At 41.2% G+C, this 20,052-nt stretch overlaps 2 protein-coding genes across 2 annotated transcripts; both read left to right on the top strand.

The window, feature by feature from the left end:
• lix1l (limb and CNS expressed 1 like) lies at window positions 1-8,502 on the top strand. The gene is made up of 6 exons (XM_083761324.1): window positions 1-558; window positions 2,960-3,123; window positions 3,485-3,625; window positions 3,841-3,936; window positions 4,816-4,893; window positions 5,109-8,502. The coding sequence occupies exons 1-6, from the start codon at window positions 231-233 to the stop codon at window positions 5,358-5,360; spliced, it is 1,059 nt and encodes a 352-aa protein (XP_083617450.1). The 5' UTR covers window positions 1-230; the 3' UTR covers window positions 5,361-8,502.
• A 594-nt stretch (window positions 8,503-9,096) lies between these two features.
• sf3b4 (splicing factor 3b, subunit 4) lies at window positions 9,097-18,176 on the top strand. The gene is made up of 6 exons (XM_083769758.1): window positions 9,097-9,165; window positions 11,426-11,554; window positions 11,797-12,339; window positions 14,914-15,081; window positions 15,214-15,396; window positions 17,592-18,176. Exons 1-6 carry the CDS (start codon window positions 9,132-9,134, stop codon window positions 17,762-17,764), a joined length of 1,230 nt encoding a protein of 409 aa, XP_083625884.1. The 5' UTR covers window positions 9,097-9,131; the 3' UTR covers window positions 17,765-18,176.
• Window positions 18,177-20,052: the final 1,876 nt, after the last annotated feature.

Below are 20,052 nucleotides of genomic sequence, written 5' to 3' on the forward strand. Positions count from 1 at the left end.
ATCCAACAGCCTAATCTAGAAGGGAGACGAGAGCATAGCAGCAGAGGTCTGTTTTGAAGAGACATCGGATAAGTGCTTGTTTTGTCGACATCCCCCTTTGTCGAAAGCCTGCAAGCCTTTAGTTGCTTTTAAACGTAGCGAGTGCCTACTTTTGAATCGCACAACAACGCATTGCACATTTTCAACTAGATCCCGAGGGTTCTTGGACTTGGAGACATTACGTGGGGACAATGGAATCTATCCCTGATAATATCCGCTCACAGAGACTCCAGCCAGGGATTGGGTTTGGTATCGGATCGACTGGGACCCTACGCTCCTCTCTTCGGCCCGGGGTGACGGTTCCAATAGCACCGCTGCTGCCTCCCCCGGCCTCTCTGTGCGTGTCCTCCGGACCACCTCCTCCGCCGCCTCCGTTACAGTTCCACAGCTTGTACGGCTCTATGGGCGGCGTGGGGCTCGGTGTCGGTGCGGGGAACCCAGGGAACCCGGCGGTTCTGAAGGAAGCAGTGGAGGCTGTAGTTCGGAGCTTCGCTAAACACACACAGGGCTATGGCAGAGGTAGAGTTCCAGTGTGGCAAATGTCTTCTTTTCATGTGGAGATGTGCTGCTGACCTGTGTCAAGTTGTTAGTTCTTCTAGCAGGAATGCCTGTTCAGGAATTTGGACCACAAGGCCAGTTTTTAGCTTGTTATATACGCCATTTGAAAGTCTAAGGGTCTAGTGTACGCTGTACAGTCACTACGAATTCACAAGTGTGTAATTTTGGTATTTGGTATGACCGATTATGGCATATTATACATAATGTAGTACAGTGGTGGCTGGCCGCTGGTGGTCAAAAGTAGCCTACTGTTTTATAGCTATGGAGAGCACACCACCTTTTTCGTGTCAATAATGTGATAAATACTCAAAAAGTAGTCTCTATACTGTATAATTGTCTATGGATGGAAAGTTATGGATGGACAGTTATGATTGACTATTCTTATTGTACATGACCCTGCATGATCTTTGTGGTCAAAGGGGTCAGACTGAATAATAATTATGGTAGTATAAGTGGTAGATAATTATAATGTGACAAGCATGCATATTGCCTGATAAGAAACAAGACACCTCAGATTTAATACTAGTGGTATCTATATATATCCAAACAGACAATGTGGAATTGGAATTTAGCAATGCCATACTTTTCGGTGAAGAATTTGTTACACCCTATGCTTATTTCATGGCTTTAATCAGTGTTCCTATATGTTATGTCCCTCGCCCCTTGGCGACAGAGAGATGGGGAGAGTTAGAGGCGAATTAGATTTCTATGGGAGGGTCTATGTTTCATCATACAGGGAAAGTCGGCCTCTATCCAGTGATGTTATTTTCCACATGATATATTTTAATATTTTGTTATTACATTTTATGATGTTGCAAGCCAGGTTGTAAGTCTAAAGTTATGACACTGAATGTTGGGACTCCAAATGTTACCAATGACATTTGAACATCAATTGAACATCTGTCTTCAATAGCTGTGCTACAGTTGACCTTGTTTTGTTCCCCCATCTCCCGAATTTTGTAATACCAAATATTCCCTATGTGTACTGCGGTCCCTGTTACTGCCAATCCACACACCCCCCCCAATAGACATGGCTCGATCAGCCGCTTTTTTCACCTGGCAGACTTTTACCAGGAGTGTGACGTACACATGGGTTCACTATCTCCCTCAGGTCCCCCATTGGACAGGTGCCTCAGCCAACAGGTTGCTAGTGCAGTGAGGTCCAGGACATGTTCCTCTGCGAGATTCCCACCCGCCAACATTGCCAAATTGTGTTAATTGGAGTGCCCGGCCAAGCCAGAGGCACTAGCCTACTGTCTGGAATTTAACCTGTGTCTCTGCAGTGGTGGATGATGAGTGTTTTGGGTGAACACCCAACTAATGTTTTACACCACTACAAATTTGTGCTACAAAAATAAATGGCAGGAGTTCTTTATTTTGCATTTGTAAATCAATACTAATCCCATATGTAAATCTTTGATTAGTGAAGATCTGGTAATTTACAGTCAGAGATCATGGCTTGGAATGAAAAAAAGAAAACGTGTTTTGAAGTGGCCAATAGCACAGTGAAAGGTGTGTCTATAAGATATTATTTGACAATCCGAATCTTTATCACAATGACTAAATAAATGCACATTATTTGCTTATGATCAAATCTGTTTTGGTGCATATTTATGTTAAGTCTCAAGTCAAAGCCAAGTCAAAATGTATTGATTTACGTGCATCTGTTTACAACCAATATAACAAGAAGGACACAAATATGAGTTAAACTTTCGGATCTATGCATGTGATTTTAGTGTCATTTAACCAGGAACAGGATGGGGCAGATGAGTGATTACTTCAGGCCTGTAATACGAAGGCTTACCGATACCAATCAGTCTTCCGAACCAAAGAGCTGGCTGTCTGTGTTTGCATCAAACAGTAAGAACTGAGCAAGGAAGAGCTTAGAGGCAAAGAGAGCCAGACAGTTGGAGAACGTCCACAGCACTCTTGTCTCTCCGCAGGCCAATGCACACCACAAATAATAGTTTATGACAGAGTTGTTTGTTATAATTGCTTTTGTCTTTTGTTATTTCTTTATGCACAGTAGACAGGTCATATATCCACACAGTATAAACACATAAAATATAGGCTTCAGTGGCCTTTTCTCCCCCCCCCCCCCTTTTTGGCTTAGCAGATAGGGGATTTTCTGCTAGGCAGTCACCTAAATACTTTCCAAGCAGGAAAAAAACCCCAGACATCCATATTTGACAGTGTTTTCTGTGATGACCCCCTTTGCTCTTCCAGATTTGTAGTTTGAGCGGAAACATGCCATGATAATCTGTGTCTGTTTCAATGCACAATTTAAGGAAGTGTTCATTTAGGGCTGTAAGTTGAAATGCAAGATGGATATAGCTTACTATGTGTGTGCTGTGTTTTACAGTTAATGTGGTGGAGGCTTTACAGGAGTTTTGGCAGATGAAGCTGACCAGAGGGGCCGATCTCCGGAATGGGGCTCTTGTTGTTTATGAAATGGTTCCATCCAACAACCCACCATACGTTTGCTATGTTAGCCTTCCAGGAGGCAGCTGTTTTGGGAGTTTCCAGGTACTTATTCTAAGTAGTGTATTTATTTATTGACTGTCTGAGAGAGTTCCGGGATGGCTTTATGATAACCAGATATTTTGTGTCATCATACAGTACAATTACAGGTCCATTTGTACCCTTTCGGAGTAGAATGAACACTGGATTGTGCCGTGCTGCTGCCTGTACAGCTTTTAAACTGATCCATGAAGGGTGGTTAAAGCTTATATGATGCAACAGCGTTGTGATTATATTGGGGTGACAAAAAGGCTAAAGTAGATGAATAAAGTAAACAACTGCTATCACTTAAGCATTTGGCTGCATACTGTATCTAAGTTCTGTGAGAATTTGGAACGCTAATACATAAATTGTTCACTGTTTATAGTTCTGTCCAACCAAGGCAGAGGCAAGACGCAGTGCTGCCAAGATCGCTCTGATGAACTCTGTTTTCAATGAACATCCCTCCCGTCGGATCACAGATGACTTCATTGAGAAGAGTGTGTGTGAGGCTCTAGCCTGCTTCAAAGTAAGCTGTACTCATAAGGTTCAGTGTTAAAAAATGTCAACTCCAATCCGTCCCAGCCAATTAGAATGATCCCACCATCTAAACATATCTGTATCTATGTTTCACAGTAACACAGACACACTGACTGAGTGACACACAGAGAGTGACTCTGTACACACACACACACACACACACAAGACATTAACATCAACATCAACATCTTGCTATATACACAGGGTAACAGAGAAGAGGCAGACAACCCCAGTACGGGAATTGGGGCATTTCGCTTCATGCTCGAGTCCAACAAAGGAAAATCAATGCTGGAGTTTCAGGTGCATATTATATGTAAATCTGGAATGTGTGTGAGTGTGATAGTCATGACTAGCATTTTATTCTATTAGGCAGGGTCTGAGTCCAGGCCCTCTGCGGTCATACAGTTACCTCAGGCGTAGTTGGTCTAAAGCTAAACAACATTCTGCTTTGAGTGCAGAACTATTACTCATGCATGTGTGAGTACATTCACTATGCTGGATAGTCCAACAGTGAAGGATTTATTATCCTTTTTTGTGCGCAATTTAACGCACCGCAAATAGTCAATCTACACGCTGCGAGGCATTGTGACTTTGTGAGATCAGCTATTCTTTGTGCACAACACCATCATGCAACAAAGTATAAATCACCCTTATGTTGAAAGTTATTACATAAATGATCAAGAGGTGCACGCACATTTCAACGGGTGCCGGATTCAAAAAAATAATGAGAACGGAGAGAGGAGATTCGCACACCGTTTTAAAAGCTCCCAACTCCTCCCACTTTAGGAGTTTTTATAATGATGTGCGGATCTCCTCTCTTTTTTTGAAAGTCATTACATACACAGTTACACACTGTAAAATATATACATTAGAGTGCTCATTATTTATATTTTCTCCATAGTTGGCACACAACATGTTTAGAGACAGCAGCTGGGAAGAATTGCCTCTTTTTTTATATATTGCTCTAGTACATTGCTTTTTAGTTACCAGTTAATCCAATATCAATGGCTACCAACTTTGAATCTAAAGAAATTGCCAAAAAACCTGATTACCATGATTAGTTATTTGTCTTTCCAGATGTAAGAAGCTTTTATCACTTTCCTTTAAAAGGAAATCAGAGGTGCAACACTGTATACATGCGTCCATGGTCTCGTCGATTTAACTGTGTTTCTGTTTCAGGAACTGATGACAGTATTTCAGCTGCTGCATTGGAATGGAAGCCTCAAGGCCATGAGAGAAAGGCAATGTTCCCGACAGGTACTGTGTGTGTGTTTGTCTATTTGTTTGTTAATTAATGGGTGAATGCACGTGTTCTCAACTTGAGACGAGTGTCAACGAATAACAATAAAGTGCAGAGTAACACATGTGACACATACTATACCTATACCACCATTTTACTCATTCAACTTGCTTTTTGAGTGAATACTAAAATTGTACATGTTTCTCATTTAACGTATTTACGTTACCTTCAGGAGGTGCTGGCTCATTACTCCCATAGGGCTCTAGATGATGACATGCGAACCCAAATGGCTGCTGATTGGGTAAACCGAGAACAAGGAGTTGCTGGTACTATTGGCCAGGAGCTGGCCTCAACAGAGCGAGAACTAGAAGACTCCAGGCTTGCCGGCAGAGAACTGCGATTTCACAAGGAGAAGAAAGACATCCTGATGTTAGCTGTGGGCCAACTCAATGCAGCCAACAGTGCTACGCTCCCCTCGCACTAGATCAAGTCTTCTTTGTGGAAAAACACCTTCACTTCTTTGTAGGATTGCTGGTACCAGTATTGATCATGATGGTGGTGGGATCTGACCCAGCTTTTAGGTTTTGTATCTTAAAAGCTTTGGGATATTTTAGGTTTTGTATCTAAAAAGATTTGAGTTTTTAGGGTTTCATATCTTACATCATGTTAGGAGAATCAGATATTCAAGCCTTATTTTTGTGCACATCAGTCCTCAGCTTACTGCTATAGCCGTTTTACCTCTTTGTGCCTAGTGATCACAGGACAATAGTGCTCGGTTTTAGTTACCTGTAAAGGCCTATTCATAGTCTGGATTTTCGGTGGTGAGGTGACCACCGCTCCGGTGGTGAGCTGACCACCGGAGCTGAAATAACGTTGAGTGGTGGTGAGTAAAAACAGAGAGAAGGTGGCGGTGGTTTGCTCTTCACCGCGGCTCGTGACGTCATTTTGTAGTTTGGTGGTCACCCCACCACCGAAAATCCAGACTATGTATGAGCCTTAAGTATGCTTGGCATAACAACAGGTGTATGTTCGCACGTTCTATCCAGTGTCATTATTTTAACGATGCAGTGAATCAAAGTTTTATATTGCTGAGCTAGAGAGACAAAGCCTGCCTTTCGTCAGTGAATGTACTGGGCATGTGGCAGGATAAACATCAAGCCAAATCCAGCCGATTAGAATGATCCCTACTAGAAAACAGAAGAGTTTTGATCTAGTCACTCTGAAATCATTGACAGTGTTTACATAAAAAATATACTGGTTCATTTCCCATTTAAGGTCATTGGCCAAAAATATGTTGATCATCTATGAATGAACAAAATATCTACCTGACTTCAACCAATATTAAGGGGTAGAAAATGTTAACCTACCAGTTTCCTGGCTAATCATATTCCGCTTATTATATTTGAGTTTAATAATTGCCACGTGACCTTAGCACTGCTATTCTAAATTTATAATGTTAGCATTGAGTGGAATAGTAGGGTGTCATGAATAATATAAGTGTATGTAAACAATCATTGACTCTTGGAAAGTAGCTTTTGGGGCTTGAGGCAAAAGTATTAACTGATTGTACTTCGGCAAATAGTCAGTTAACCGAAAGGGCAAGCAGTGAACCATCCAGATGTTTTCTTTATATATATATATGTGTGTGTATGAAGGCATATAGATATTTTTTTAAGTGTTATATGTATGAGAGGGGCATAATGTACACTATCAGTTATTCCAACTAAGGGCCTTTAAGTGTTGTAAATGTAGTCTCTTGGCAAGAATTGGTGTTATAATTCTGACACTGTCAGTGTCCTGGGGTCAAAAAGGAGTAGTGTGTTTTTTGTGTAATTTGAAAAGGTTTATGTTGTCAACTTAAATGTAGGCAGGGATTTAAACATCTACTTGCAATGTGCTTTTAACATTAATTATGACTCTGTAGGTGTTGAGAGTACACCCAAACTGCACTTGCATTTACAGTTTGGTTACTGAGAAGGATTTGTTAGCGGTGCTGTTGCGAGTCAATGGGACAAAAATATGTTTCTGAACATACATACATTCGACATTAGTCGAAGTCGAAGGATCATAATAACTTTTTTGTTCATTTAAATCTGATATCCTACCATTTGATTTCTGATTGTATTTCTTGCACTCATGAAGGTATTGTCCAGTAGTGGTTGTGTTTTGTAATTGAGGTTTGACATATGGTTCTGCTAAAAAGGTAAATCTGGGCAAGAGTTTTTTGAGTTGAAGACGAATATTATATTGATGAATGATAGCTTAGTGCTTGTGAAATGCTGTGTGGTAGCAGCTCATTGCATACTGAGGAGGTGACTAAGCAGTTAACAATTATGATTGTAGTCAGATTGTATCATCACATTGCTGTTCTTTACTTGGTTGATGTGCCTTTTTTATAACTGCTAAATAATGGACTCAATGTTTTTTACAAACTACCTTGGAAATGAACTCTCAGTATCTCAGTACCGGTATCTCAGTAATATATGTCATTCAAGGTTCAAGGTACCCTCAAGTGCTGTCTGAGTTAGCTACCCTTTTCAGTTACAGTGTTTAGATGCAAAGTCAACACAAATATTTAGGGCTGTTTTTGAGTTTCACAGACTTTTATTTTATTATTTTGGGCTGCATTTGACTACCTTATGGTTATGTACATTATTGAACAACTCAAAAGTCTACTGTATACAGTATGACAACTTTACTCTGCATTTATACATATTTTGTCATAATCTTTTGAAATGTACATTGAAAATGTAGCTATATTGTAGTCTACATACTGGCTTTAAAGTGGCATTAGTAAATTGCATTAGATTCCATTCCATTCCTTTTTTTAATTACTTTTTGGACTTTTAATTGTTTTTATTATTTCACAAAAACAGTTTACTTCTCAGCGTATGAAATGTTTACCAATAGAAACATGGCTAAGTGTAATGCCACCCAGTTTAAAGGACACAATGTTGCCACTAATTAAATTAATACTGTAATTTAGAATTACACACCTCACAGATTGCCATACAGTAGTGCTAAAAGAGATAAAGAGCCTGCCAAAATATGTTGAGAATTATGCTCCGTATATATTTAGCAAACGTAATTTCAGTCCGATATTTCATGCTAAAGCCACTGAAATGGCACAATTTTTCTTTGAGACCCTGATCCAGACTATGTGAAATTTAAACAGAAACGTGATTAAGAAGCTACACAGTGGGTTGTATCTTGTTAAGACGTTAGACATTTTCTTTTGTCTTCACATTTCTCTTGTACGATTGTAATACAACTTTTTAAGCCATTAACTCCCTGATATTATAAACATCTTACATGTTATTCCTTTATGACCAATCTGTTACGTCTTTGCTTTTTATACAATGTTAAACAAACATAAGCATTTGTAAGCTTATATATTTTTTCTTGTTACTGTCCATTTTATACAAAACTTTGGCTTTCAATGATGCATGATTTATTCACCAATATTTTGGTTTATATGAGTTTTATACAGTGTTATTTTATAATAAAAACAACATTTTGTGTGATACAACTCCTATTATAGCCTATGTATTTTCTATGGCCAATTTGAGGCGTGTTCTACTTCACCGTCAGCAGATTTATAAAATGTAATAAAGCAGCAATTAGAAGTTTTTGTGATGTAAATTATTTTAGTATTCAATACTACGGTCTTGTAGCTGTGCCTGTATGACTTGTGGAGTAGATTCAGTAGAACACAGACAAAAATTCTGCATGTGTGTCATAACCAGCCAAAGTAATTAGGCTACTATCCAATTGATTGATTAATTGATTGAGACTTTATTATTGACTTGTTTTCACGGGCCAGTTTTGAATTGCATCCGTCTGTAGACCTGTGCTCTTTGAGAACAGTTTTGAAGGAGTCTAGGGATTCCCATCACTTAATGGCTGTTGGTAGGGCGTTCCACATTTTAGTGGCATAGAAGATAAATTAATTTAATCCCTTGTTTGAGCCGAATCGGGGTTGCACATGGTTTCACTGGTTTGTTGAACTACCTGTTGTGATTCAGCATAGTCCATAATGTATTACTTCCCTTTACTAAGGATATCAGATATTGAATACACAGTTAATACAATAAATAATAGAGCACATTTTATATGTAAATGTATTTGAATAATTTATTGTTGTAAAAAATAAAGGAGAACAAATGCCCATGGAATTTCCGCCACCAACAGCGGAAGAGGCGGGGCATAAACACATTGTGGACGGACGCTCACGCTCGCTCTGCGTTCATTCAACATGGCGGCGGGACCAATTTCTGAGCGAAATCAAGGTAACATAACAAATAACTGTTTGTGTGGAATTTTTGTTTTGCCTCACATTGGTTTTTGTGCAGACCACACGCCCGTAAAGTCTTTTTACCAGCTTTATTGATAATGTACCTAGTTTTATTAAGAGCTTCCTTAATAATAGCTGTGTGATAAGCCATGGAGTAACGTTTCACATGGAGGTCGGCTGTTCCTAGTTTATTTAGCTAGTTAGTACTACGTGGTGTAGCGATTTATCATAAACAACGTATTGTTGGTGTCGTTAATATTGATGAAAAATGCGACACATTAAGTTATGTCTATAAAATTAGAGTCGTACTGTAGGCCGCCTCTGTATGAATGAACTCATTTTGAACAGCATGCTATTGCTAAGCTAACATCAGCTTTGAAAGCAGCTTGAAACTGCCGGCTAGTTGAATATCCCTCTCCTCTGTAGTCTTGGATCTCAAGACTATCATAGATGTATTTTTTATCGAGTTTGACTTTTACTTTCGTACCTAGATATGCAAATGTCAAACTTAGTTGTTTTCGTAACTTGCTGTGTTATCGCATCAGGAATTCAGGATAGGTGGTAGCCTAGCCCTCCAAGCAGAACCCAATGGTACTGAAGTTTCTGACTTTTTGACGACACAGACCATTGGGTCCTGTTCCAGCAGTATCCTGCCACCTGGTACGCAGCCATACATAAAACATAAACAACGTGTTTATGGCCTCTCTGCGCTCTTTGACGACATTTTTTCGTGTGAGGGTTTCTGAATATGTGAAGTATAAGTACCCATACATGCCGCTGCGAATATCTCCTGTGGCGCGGAAGCCGTTAAGTATTTTTAATCTTTGTTTGACCGATTTGGTCGCTTTGATTCTTCTCTACCTTCCTTGTTTATTGACACCTCATTGTACCGCCTATCTGGCTAGCTAGTGGCGCTATAGCTATGACAGAGCAGATCAGAGGCAGGGACCGTAGCCGGCACAAGCCAACCGCACACCGGGAGGCGGTACAATAAACGGTAAACAAACAAGAAGAAATACAGCGACCAAATCGGTCAAACAAAGACAAATACTTAACGGCTTCCGCGCCACAGGAGATATTCGCAGCGGAATGTATAGGTACTTAAAGTTCCCGAATTCAGAATAACGCAAACAAAAAAAGGCCGTCTAACGCCGCAGATTCGATCTTAGAGAGCATGTTTATCATCCGCGTTCCAGAATTCCCATACGAAAATATAGTCATGAACAGGGACCCTACATAAAACTCATAAAAATTTCAGAAAAGCTTTATGTAGGGTTCCGAGAGGGGCTAGGTGGTAGCCCTGGTCCAAGGCTTACAGCGAGCCTCTCTCTGACGCCTTGTCGAAGTACCTTCCACAGCCCTCTGGTCATATTTCCACTCCCGTGCGCTGTTTTTCTAATACCAGCAAATAAACAAAACGACGTAACCACTCACCAAAACAAAGCCTGCTAGACCTTGGTAAAAGTCTAATCTCGAACCTGGGAAGCGTCTCAGGTCCCCAGTTTCTCTCTAAAATGCACTTTGTGCCATTTTAATAACACAATGTACCCTGAATTTAACTGCGGTAACGCTATCCTACACTCGCAAAACGCCAGTAATGTGATCCTGGCGGTTCGCGAGTGTAGGATAGCGTTACTGTAGTTCAATTCAGGACTTTTACCAAGGTCTAGCAGGCTTTGTTTCGGTGAGTGGTTACGTCGTTTTGTTTATTTGCTGGTATTAGAAAAACAGCGCACGGAAGTGGAAATATGACCAGAGGGCTGTGGAAGGTACTTCCACAAGGCGTCAGAGAGAGGCTCGCTGTAAGCCTTGGACCAGGGCTAGATAGGTGGGCGCTTGTAGGGAAATCTGGGCACCTCTGTGTACAATTGCCTATTTTGTCCAAAATGTTAAGACATAAAATATTTGAAAGTTTGTCTCAAGTAATATAAAGTATACATGATGTGGACGTTATATCATTATCAGACTTAATTTGATCCTTAAACTTATTGTTTATGCCCCAAAATGACAATTTAACAATTATTATTGTAGATATGTTAGACCTTAATTGTCGAATGTTTAAACATGTTCTAATCATGTCTATGTTACTAGTTTACTTTAGACTCTTTTTCAAATATTGTATTTTTAAATATTTTGGACAAAATAGCCAATTTTACGTGACTAGATGACCCTGGTGCCCACTGCCCACCTCTCCTTTATCCCTCCCATCAACCATGGCAGCCATTATAAACATAATTGTTTGTGCTCCACTACAGATGCCACAGTGTATGTGGGTGGTTTGGATGAGAAAGTGTCAGAGCCATTACTATGGGAACTATTCCTGCAAGCTGGCCCTGTGGTCAACACACACATGCCCAAAGACAGAGTTACTGGACAACATCAGGGTGAGTATTATTGCTTACATTGGACCATCAAAATCCGTGGTTGTGGGGGGGTGGGGGGGTTGTTTTTTGTTTTGTATCAGTCCATCTTGTCATACAGAAAAATAGCAGATCTACAAGTGTGACTCCTGCTGCAGTTTTACTGTGATATTTAACATTCTAAGTACTCCTGTGTCTCGTGTGGTGAAATAGGCTATTGAGTTCTACTTGGCAAAGTTTACCAACTAACCCTTTTCCTCTCCCAGGCTATGGATTCGTGGAGTTCCTTAGTGAAGAGGATGCTGACTATGCCATCAAAATTATGAACATGATTAAACTGTATGGCAAGCCCATTCGAGTCAATAAGGCTTCTGCACACAACAAAAACCTGGATGTGGGAGCTAACATCTTCATCGGTAATCTGGATCCAGAAATTGACGAGAAGCTGCTCTACGATACTTTCAGTGCCTTCGGCGTAATCCTTCAGACACCCAAAATCATGCGTGACCCAGACACTGGTAACTCCAAGGGGTACGCCTTCATCAATTTTGCCAGTTTTGATGCATCGGATGCGGCCATTGAGGCTATGAACGGCCAGTACCTCTGCAACAGGCCCATCACAGTGTCTTACGCATTCAAGAAAGATTCTAAAGGTGAACGGCATGGCTCAGCGGCTGAGCGCCTCCTGGCAGCCCAGAACCCCCTCTCCCAGGCCGACAGACCCCACCAGTTGTTTGCAGATGCACCACCACCACCCAGTGCACCAACGCCCGTCCTTACCACACTGGGGTCAGGGATGCCCATGCCAGGTAGGGCCAAACCACTGTGCTCCTTTATTTTATACTTCAATCATTGTGTAGGTTTTTTGTTATTATAGAGAAAAAAAGCTCAGTCAGAGAGACTTAATATTGCAGTAAATTAAAATAATTTGTTGTTCTGCACTTGGTGAAGCTCCCCAATGAATCGGTGCGAGTTATATGAGTGAGCTGTCTGTGGGCGCAGCACTATAACCCCCACATGATTAACATAATATGAAATTATAGCATGAAATTATAGTATGAACCACACAATTCTGAGATATTCTGAGATAGGAGATGGTTGGGGTGGTTGAAAGAGTTTGCTGAGACGATAGCACCGCAAATGGCATGGCATATCAGCAGAGGAGTGTGAGCTGTCAGTTTATGATTGGATGAGGAGTTGCTTATTCTTATCAGCTGTACCAGTGAATGAAATACTGATGGGTGCTTGACTTATGCATCTGCCTGAACTAACGTGATGCTACAGTTATTGTGTCCTATGTTACCAACGTAATTTGGTTTCTAAAAATCACACCCATGTGAAGTGAGTCTTATCATCGTACATCATCTAATTCCAGCCAATCAGAATTTACGTCCTCGCCTTCGTCATCAATGTTTGTGTTATGCAATGTTTGTGTTTACACAAACACTCAAAATTGTTCATTCATTGTCAATGGCATTTAATGTTTGTGTAGTGTAGTTTGTGTTTGCACATGCATACACCAAAAGCTGGACAAAATCACACTCGGGTGAAGTGAAGGGCACCTGGTGGTAATATTCATATTGATCAATATAAATAGGGGCACTAGCTAGTGCTTGTTTCACTTGTTTATCCTATCATATATTAAGGAAACCTTTGTCCATCTGCCTGTCAGCATATGCAAACGACGTGGAAGCCTGTTTTTCATATAAACACCAACATTCAGTCAGGGCTATAGGATATGTTGTCAAGACTCGTCATGATTATTGCTTACAGCCCTTAAGGTTATGGCCCTTTTTGATCCAGTGCCCTCTATTATTTATACATCTATGCTCAAACCGAGTGGAAGTGTGTAGGCCAAGGAGCTAGTTTCAAAATGGGGGCAAGGGATCTCTAGCCAGTGGCTACGCTGCCCTGGGCACACACACCGGCAAAGACACAACAGTAGAACATACAGAACTTAGAAAGGACTTTTTTATATATCAAAAGTCCATAAAAATCTCATTTGAATCACTTCCTTTAAACAACAACGTGATGACGTGTCGAGTCCTGCATGAATAAAAATTAATCTTGATTTCATTCACCTGGTTTATTCCTATCGCTGTGCGTTCGTCCAAACACAGCTGATTTTGATTACAGATTCAGAACTACTGTTTTTAATCTCATTCTCGATGACATCCAGACACTGTATTACTAGTTTTAACTAAGATTAAAGGTGTAGTGAAATGAAACCATATTTAGACCATATCCGTGGTCATCATATGGGCATACATAATAATGGATGCCAAAAAATGGGCAAATTCTCAATTCTTTCATTTTTGTGTGTTTTTTATATCAAAAATCCATACAAATATTTGTTTAATTACTTCCTGAAAACGTGCTGCGTGATGACGTGTCAAGGCCCACATCAATAAAAGCCAATAAAAATAAAGCTCGCCAGTCGCCAGTTTGATTACCATGCTTCATTGTCCTCCAACACAGCTGGTTTTGCTTAAAGGACTACTCCGTTTTTAATCTCATTCAAAATTACATCCAAACAGTGTATTACTCGTTTTAAACTTAATCATCACGCTAAAATATGTTCGAGTAAGTCACGAGCTTTGCTGCCCGTCTCTCTGTGACTTGTAAACAAACTGCACACGCGTGCACATGTCGCACATGTAGTGGACGTCCCATAGCCTGAAGGGATTCGACGCTCTCATTGGTTAAAAACCTCTTTCCGTTTCGGAGTGAAACTTCAAAATAAAATGCCCAAAAAAGCCAAACCCAAGCCCCCAGAGAGGCTCTCCAACGTTGAAGCGCTCGGGCCTACTGGTAAGAGTTGGGACTGCAGGCGGACCAGTGGTTTTTTGACGAGGAAACCCCCTTGCAGCTTGGGTTTAACATTGAGCGCTTGTTTGCACTTCCGCATTTTGGGCACCAAATTTTGGAAGTAGACCGTTCTTCCGGGTGCTTCAAAAGGCCACTGAGCAACTGTCGCTCCGGTTCGGCCTCTATCCTTTTATTACTCTATGATTGCACCCCATGACCGTCCTTAATTCAGGGAATGTATGGTGTGTTATTAGCACACAATACATAGCTATTTTACAGCTTAAACCTCAACTTCTCATAGTTGTTGTTGGTTAGTAACAATTCCATGTCGGTCGGGTGCTGGTCGTAAATGATCAGGTTGTCACAGTGCACCACATGCCAATAGGATTAAATCACTGTCCAAAACTAACCCAAAAGTCTGCATATAATTTGGCTGCACTCATCGCCAAAAATGGACTAGGTTACTAACCACATAAATGGAAGAGCATGAAATGTAATGTTCGTTCATAAATGCATGTGCATCATATTGGCTTACTGTGCTCTCTAATAAACGGTATGATTATCCTCCCCCACAGGCATGCCGCCACCCGGAGCCTTTCCTCCTGTACCTCCCCCAGGATCAATGCCCCCAGGGATGCCGCCTATGTCCATGCCCCCAAACCAAGGGGGACAACAACCAAACGCGGCTGGGTCAGGGCCTCCACCTGGACCTCCTCCCTTTCCACCGGGCGGCATGCACCCAGGTAAGAAGAACGCTTCCAATTTCACAACCGCACAGGATTGAACAGCCATTGTGAAATGTCTGTGACTGTCACGCAAAGTGACTGTCATGCAAAGCAAGTTATGGAGTCATTGTCATTGTTTGTATCCCACAGGAATGCCTCCGATGGGAATGCCACATCATGGACATGGTCATGGACCTCCTGGAATGGTACCACCGCCCCCTGCTCCACCAGGTTCTCAGCAGCACCGGGCACCACCGCCTGGCATGCCCCCACACGGTCACCCACAGATGGGCATGCCACCCAGAGGACCATATGGTCATGGTCCCCCGATGGGTAAGTACTATACTCTCAGTGAATCTCAAATCTTTTTTAGTTGTCGTTTTTGTTTGTCAGGATAAATGCAGAAAACATTGTATCGGGTTACAATAATATTTAATAGATGTATAGTATTGCATAATATTAGGGTTTCTAGCCCATGCTAATGTGTCCGCTGTTCACACTTAGGCCTTTCTATTATTAGTGTGGTTACCTACCCACTGTAGTACGTTTTTGAGCTGCACTAGCCACTCCAATGTACAGCTTTGTGTGTATTTCTGTCTGACTTTGATTGGCTGATGTATGATGACGTTCTCATCAGCATACATCATCATCATGATAAAAGGTGCCGCTCACTTCAAAAGTGTAGCTTTCTCTTCTTCCTCTTCTACATAATATACCAAATCACAGATGACATCCCAGATAGGACAAAGGGACACAGATGGGTACAATGGTATTGGGTACTCTGACCAATCCCCAGACATTATGACTCAGACATATTGGTCGGATGGGCGGTGCGACGTAGGTGTGAGGGCTGCGTAGCGGCCAAACTCTACTCCACTTCCTTAAAATGTCAGTGTAGTTGAAGAGAATAATTTGCTTTCCAACAAAAGTTTGTTCCTTTTGTAATTAGAAAATTGCCATCACCATGATATCAAAGCTCTGCTTGTGTCATGTGTAGCATCTACTGGAGAATTACCACTCTTCTATTATGAAACCAAACCATGCATCATCCATATGGCTTGTTTATTGTCTGCCTTCTGTTTACATGCTTCTTCTGAGGCTTCTTTGGGTATTTGAGATGAGATATGAGATGAGATATACTTTATTGTCCCACAAGGGGAAATTTGTCTTGGGCAAAAGTGCATTAGTACATACATCAGAGCTTTTTAAAACAGACTTTACAAAAAAGTCCAGTGTAATGAGTATAATAACAAAAACAAATAATGCAAAGCTCTCTGGATGGCATCGTTTCACCTAAGGCTGTTGGGGAAGCAATCACTAGCACACAATAATTGTCATTATATCATTCCCTCCAGATAATTTAAATATTAAAAAAGGTGCTCAGTGATTTGACTTAATGAATGTTATCAGCTGTATACAGTATATGACACACAGCACTTTTTTCCCCCTGCACATATTAAGCCATAATTAATTGCAGTCTAGAATCAGAATGAGCTCTGCTAAAATGTTGGTAAAACATGCTTAAATGGTAAATGGTAAATGGTGCATTTATATAGCGCCTTTATCCAAGGCGCTTTACAGAGATTGTGCATTACATTCACCCATTCATACACCGATGGCAGCGGAAACCATGCAAGGCACCAACTAGCACATCGGGAGCAATTAGGGGTTCAGTGTCTTGTTCAAGGACACTTCGACAGTAACTCTGGGGGAGCCCGGGTTCGAACTGGCAACCTTACGGTTACCATCCAGGCACTCTACCCCTGAGCCACCGCCGCCCCTACCTAAGCAACAAAGATTCAAAAGTAATTACTTAAAAGTCGTAAAAGTGACTGCAGTCACCAAGCCTTCCTCAGTGACACGCATTACCCCAAATGCATGCGGCATGCCGAGGTAGGCTTGACACCGAAACGCATCTGTGTATTCTGTCCGTGGCTAGACTTCCTGCTGAGCTATTTTGTTATTATAATTAGCAACCTATGCTAAGCAATGGGTGTATTCACTGTCTGCCACTGGGTGATCACCCCAGCCTTGGAAAACTGCTATGTGATCAATGTGCCCAAAAAGGTTGCCCACCCCTGGTTTATATGCAACATTGATGAAATAACAGATTGATGATTACAGATGACAAAGTATTTTCAAGTATAATCTATACCAGTGGTTCCCAAACGTTTTAGCCCATGACCCAAAAGAGAAATTAAATTATACATTCCCCCAGCCAGGACCAATTTAGTGAAAATAGCACATCTACAAGCTCACAACGCATCGTTTCGTGCTCGTTGTGACCTTCTAGAACGGCTTTCGATTTGTTTCGATTGTCGAAGACATTACTTTGAAAAATCATTACATTTGTTATTAATTCATGAAAACCTAAGCTTTTTTGATAATGTTTTTATATAAATGTCCCACAAATGGGTTTCGACCCACTGTTTGGGAACCCGTGATCTATATACTGTAAATCCTGGATGTGGTAGTTGCAGTAGATTATTCAATCCCCCCCCCCCCCCCCCCCCTCCTATACTCACTAGGTCATCCCATGCATCCGGGTATGAGAGGCCCACCTCCGCCCATGCCTCCACCTGGCTATGCCAGCGGCCCTCCTCGTCCTCCTCCGTTCGGCTTCCAGAGAGGGCCACCAATGCCACCAAGACCCCCTGGAGCTCCACCTCGTGTTCCTATGAGAGGACCAATGCCACCATAGAATGAGGACTGCTGAGAGGGGCTCTCATTCTTTCTCATACTTTTCTTTTTTTATGTTTCCAGATCTACTCTAGACTAACATTGTGAAAGTAATTTAACCACCAAGTTCTGTCATCTCTTGCCAATGTACAGATCCTGGCCCTTTTGAGGAATAAAGGTTTTAATACAAATTTTGGAGTTATTCTAATCTAAATGAACTTACATTTCAGGCATTTAAACATTCTGGTGTCTGGCATTTTGTTTTTAAATTCAAATTTTGGTCATGGGTGGTAATACTACCGACTTGGGTTTCCATTAAACTGTGTTAAACAGGTGGTTATTTGTCAGAAAAATAGTTTTTTGTCAGAAAACAATATTCAGCAGGTCCACATACAGTACCTAAATAAAAAGAGTAAAAAGTAGTAGCCATTTTACATGCATCAGTGTTCTCCTTTTATTTCCCCCTTAGTAATTGCTTGTGCATCTTTGTGCGTCCACCTCTCTAGTTTATGGTTGCTATAGTGAGACTGCGGTGACGGTAAGTGCTCACCCCAGGGAGTAATGTCTCATAGATAAGTGTCCTGGGCTTGGTGCCAAATTGGTGCGAAATTGTGAAAAGGTGGTGCACGCAAGCCAACAAAAAACAAATGTTTGTATTTATATCCAACACAAAAGCTAAATTTTCCTACTCTACTTTGAAAAGGATCTATTGTATCTTCTAACAATAACCTCTGATTACGCTATAGTGGTAATTGACTGTCTTTAAACCAACGTATTTGCAACTATGACTGAATTCTAGAATCTAAAACTGCCACATGTTATAAACCTGCAATTAATATACAGAAATCTCTTCACATTTGCAGTCAGGGGAGATGGTGAGTTACCATGAAGTCTGTTTAACACACAAGTAAACATTTTGAACTCATGAATAAATAAGGGGAGCAAGCAAACTAGCTTAAATGTAAACATTTGGAGAATGGGAGGCAGTGTCTGGGCACATGGGACTTGCTCCATCTGGACATTGTTTGTCAGATCATTAACTGATCATCAATCACCAATAACTGTTTAACAATTTTCCATGACTGCTTGGGTTTAAAATGATGAATGATTGGAGAACTAATTGAATGTACATTTGGGTCAATCTCGAAGCTCAGGTTGTGTTCCTTTTTTTTTTAAAGTCACGTTTCTTTAGCATGTCTGAATCCATTTACACTGTATGCAGAATAGGCTATGGAATCATTGACAGGCAAGTGGTTGGCATAGCAACAAGAGACATGCGCGTTTCCTCGACATGCGACAAACTAGACTATGTTTTGTTCCTACACAAGAATATGACCGTACACGGTTGAAAATATCATATGCTATGGCTGCTACTTTTTTTTGCTATAAAAAACATGTTTGAACGCCAATGGGAATATAAAAGCAAGAAAATAATCCAAAGAAGCCGTGCCTATTATAGGCTAAATAATTGGAGGCATAGAATACAATCTCATCATATGGGTATAAGTAGGCTAGCCTAATAAACCTGATACACAAGGATACATTTTGACAACCGCACGAAGATGGGATATGCGCCAATCCCCCTATAGCAATGCGTTAATGTGTTTCTGTGAGGGTTGAATAGGGGGGAGGGGGCTTCTCCTCTGATGCTCGCATCATTGCAAGTGAAGTCTAAATTTATGCGCCATCGCGCGATGGTGTCGCGCGCCGAGAACTGCCCAGAATAGTAGACCTTCAAGCCCACAACGCGTCTCATCCGCCACCCGCTGTGAGCTTGTAGATCGGATATTCTTCGGCGCACGACACCGTCGCGCATCGAACTATGAATAGTGCTCCAATCGGCTGGCGTGGGGGACTCCAGTATCTACAAACAGGAGATTGAACAGCATCATCACTCGCTCCACAGCAGCAACAGCTCTGCAGCACATCAGCACACACCACCACACCTCGCTTTACAAACCTAAAGAGGGATCATTTAACCTTTGCACGATCAAGGTGAGACACTATTTTTTTCCCCAGGACTGAAATTAATTCACGAGTGGCTCTCAATGTATTTCGTCAGCTCAAATAAATGTAACCTAGGCTAATCATAGCCGATGGGCGTGTTCTTCAACAACTGGCTTCATAAATGGCAATTAAGATATCTGGCTGATTTGTAGAGTGGGCCGATAATCGAATGAATAGGCTCAAGCCAGATCGTGACGGGATCCTCGCAGTAGCCGATGTTGGGAGTACAGGTGTCACGCTTGAAGACACTCTCGAGGAACATTTCTTTTGTATGTTTTTTATTTATTTATATAAAGATGATTC

Source organism: Protomyctophum parallelum, assembly GCF_964188405.1.
Source record: "Protomyctophum parallelum genome assembly, chromosome: 1".
NCBI classification, from domain to species: Eukaryota; Metazoa; Chordata; class Actinopteri; order Myctophiformes; family Myctophidae; genus Protomyctophum; species Protomyctophum parallelum.

Coding starts and splice junctions, on each gene's coding strand:
- lix1l (XM_083761324.1), top strand. CDS start 231: ATGGAATCTATCCCTGATAATATCCGCTCACAGAGACTCCAGCCAGGG. Junction 3,124..3,484: donor GCTGTTTTGGGAGTTTCCAG/GTACTTATTCTA, acceptor CACTGTTTATAG/TTCTGTCCAACCAAGGCAGA. Junction 4,894..5,108: donor AAAGGCAATGTTCCCGACAG/GTACTGTGTGTG, acceptor CGTTACCTTCAG/GAGGTGCTGGCTCATTACTC.
- sf3b4 (XM_083769758.1), top strand. CDS start 9,132: ATGGCGGCGGGACCAATTTCTGAGCGAAATCAAG. Junction 9,166..11,425: donor AATTTCTGAGCGAAATCAAG/GTAACATAACAA, acceptor GCTCCACTACAG/ATGCCACAGTGTATGTGGGT. Junction 15,082..15,213: donor ACCGGGCGGCATGCACCCAG/GTAAGAAGAACG, acceptor TGTATCCCACAG/GAATGCCTCCGATGGGAATG.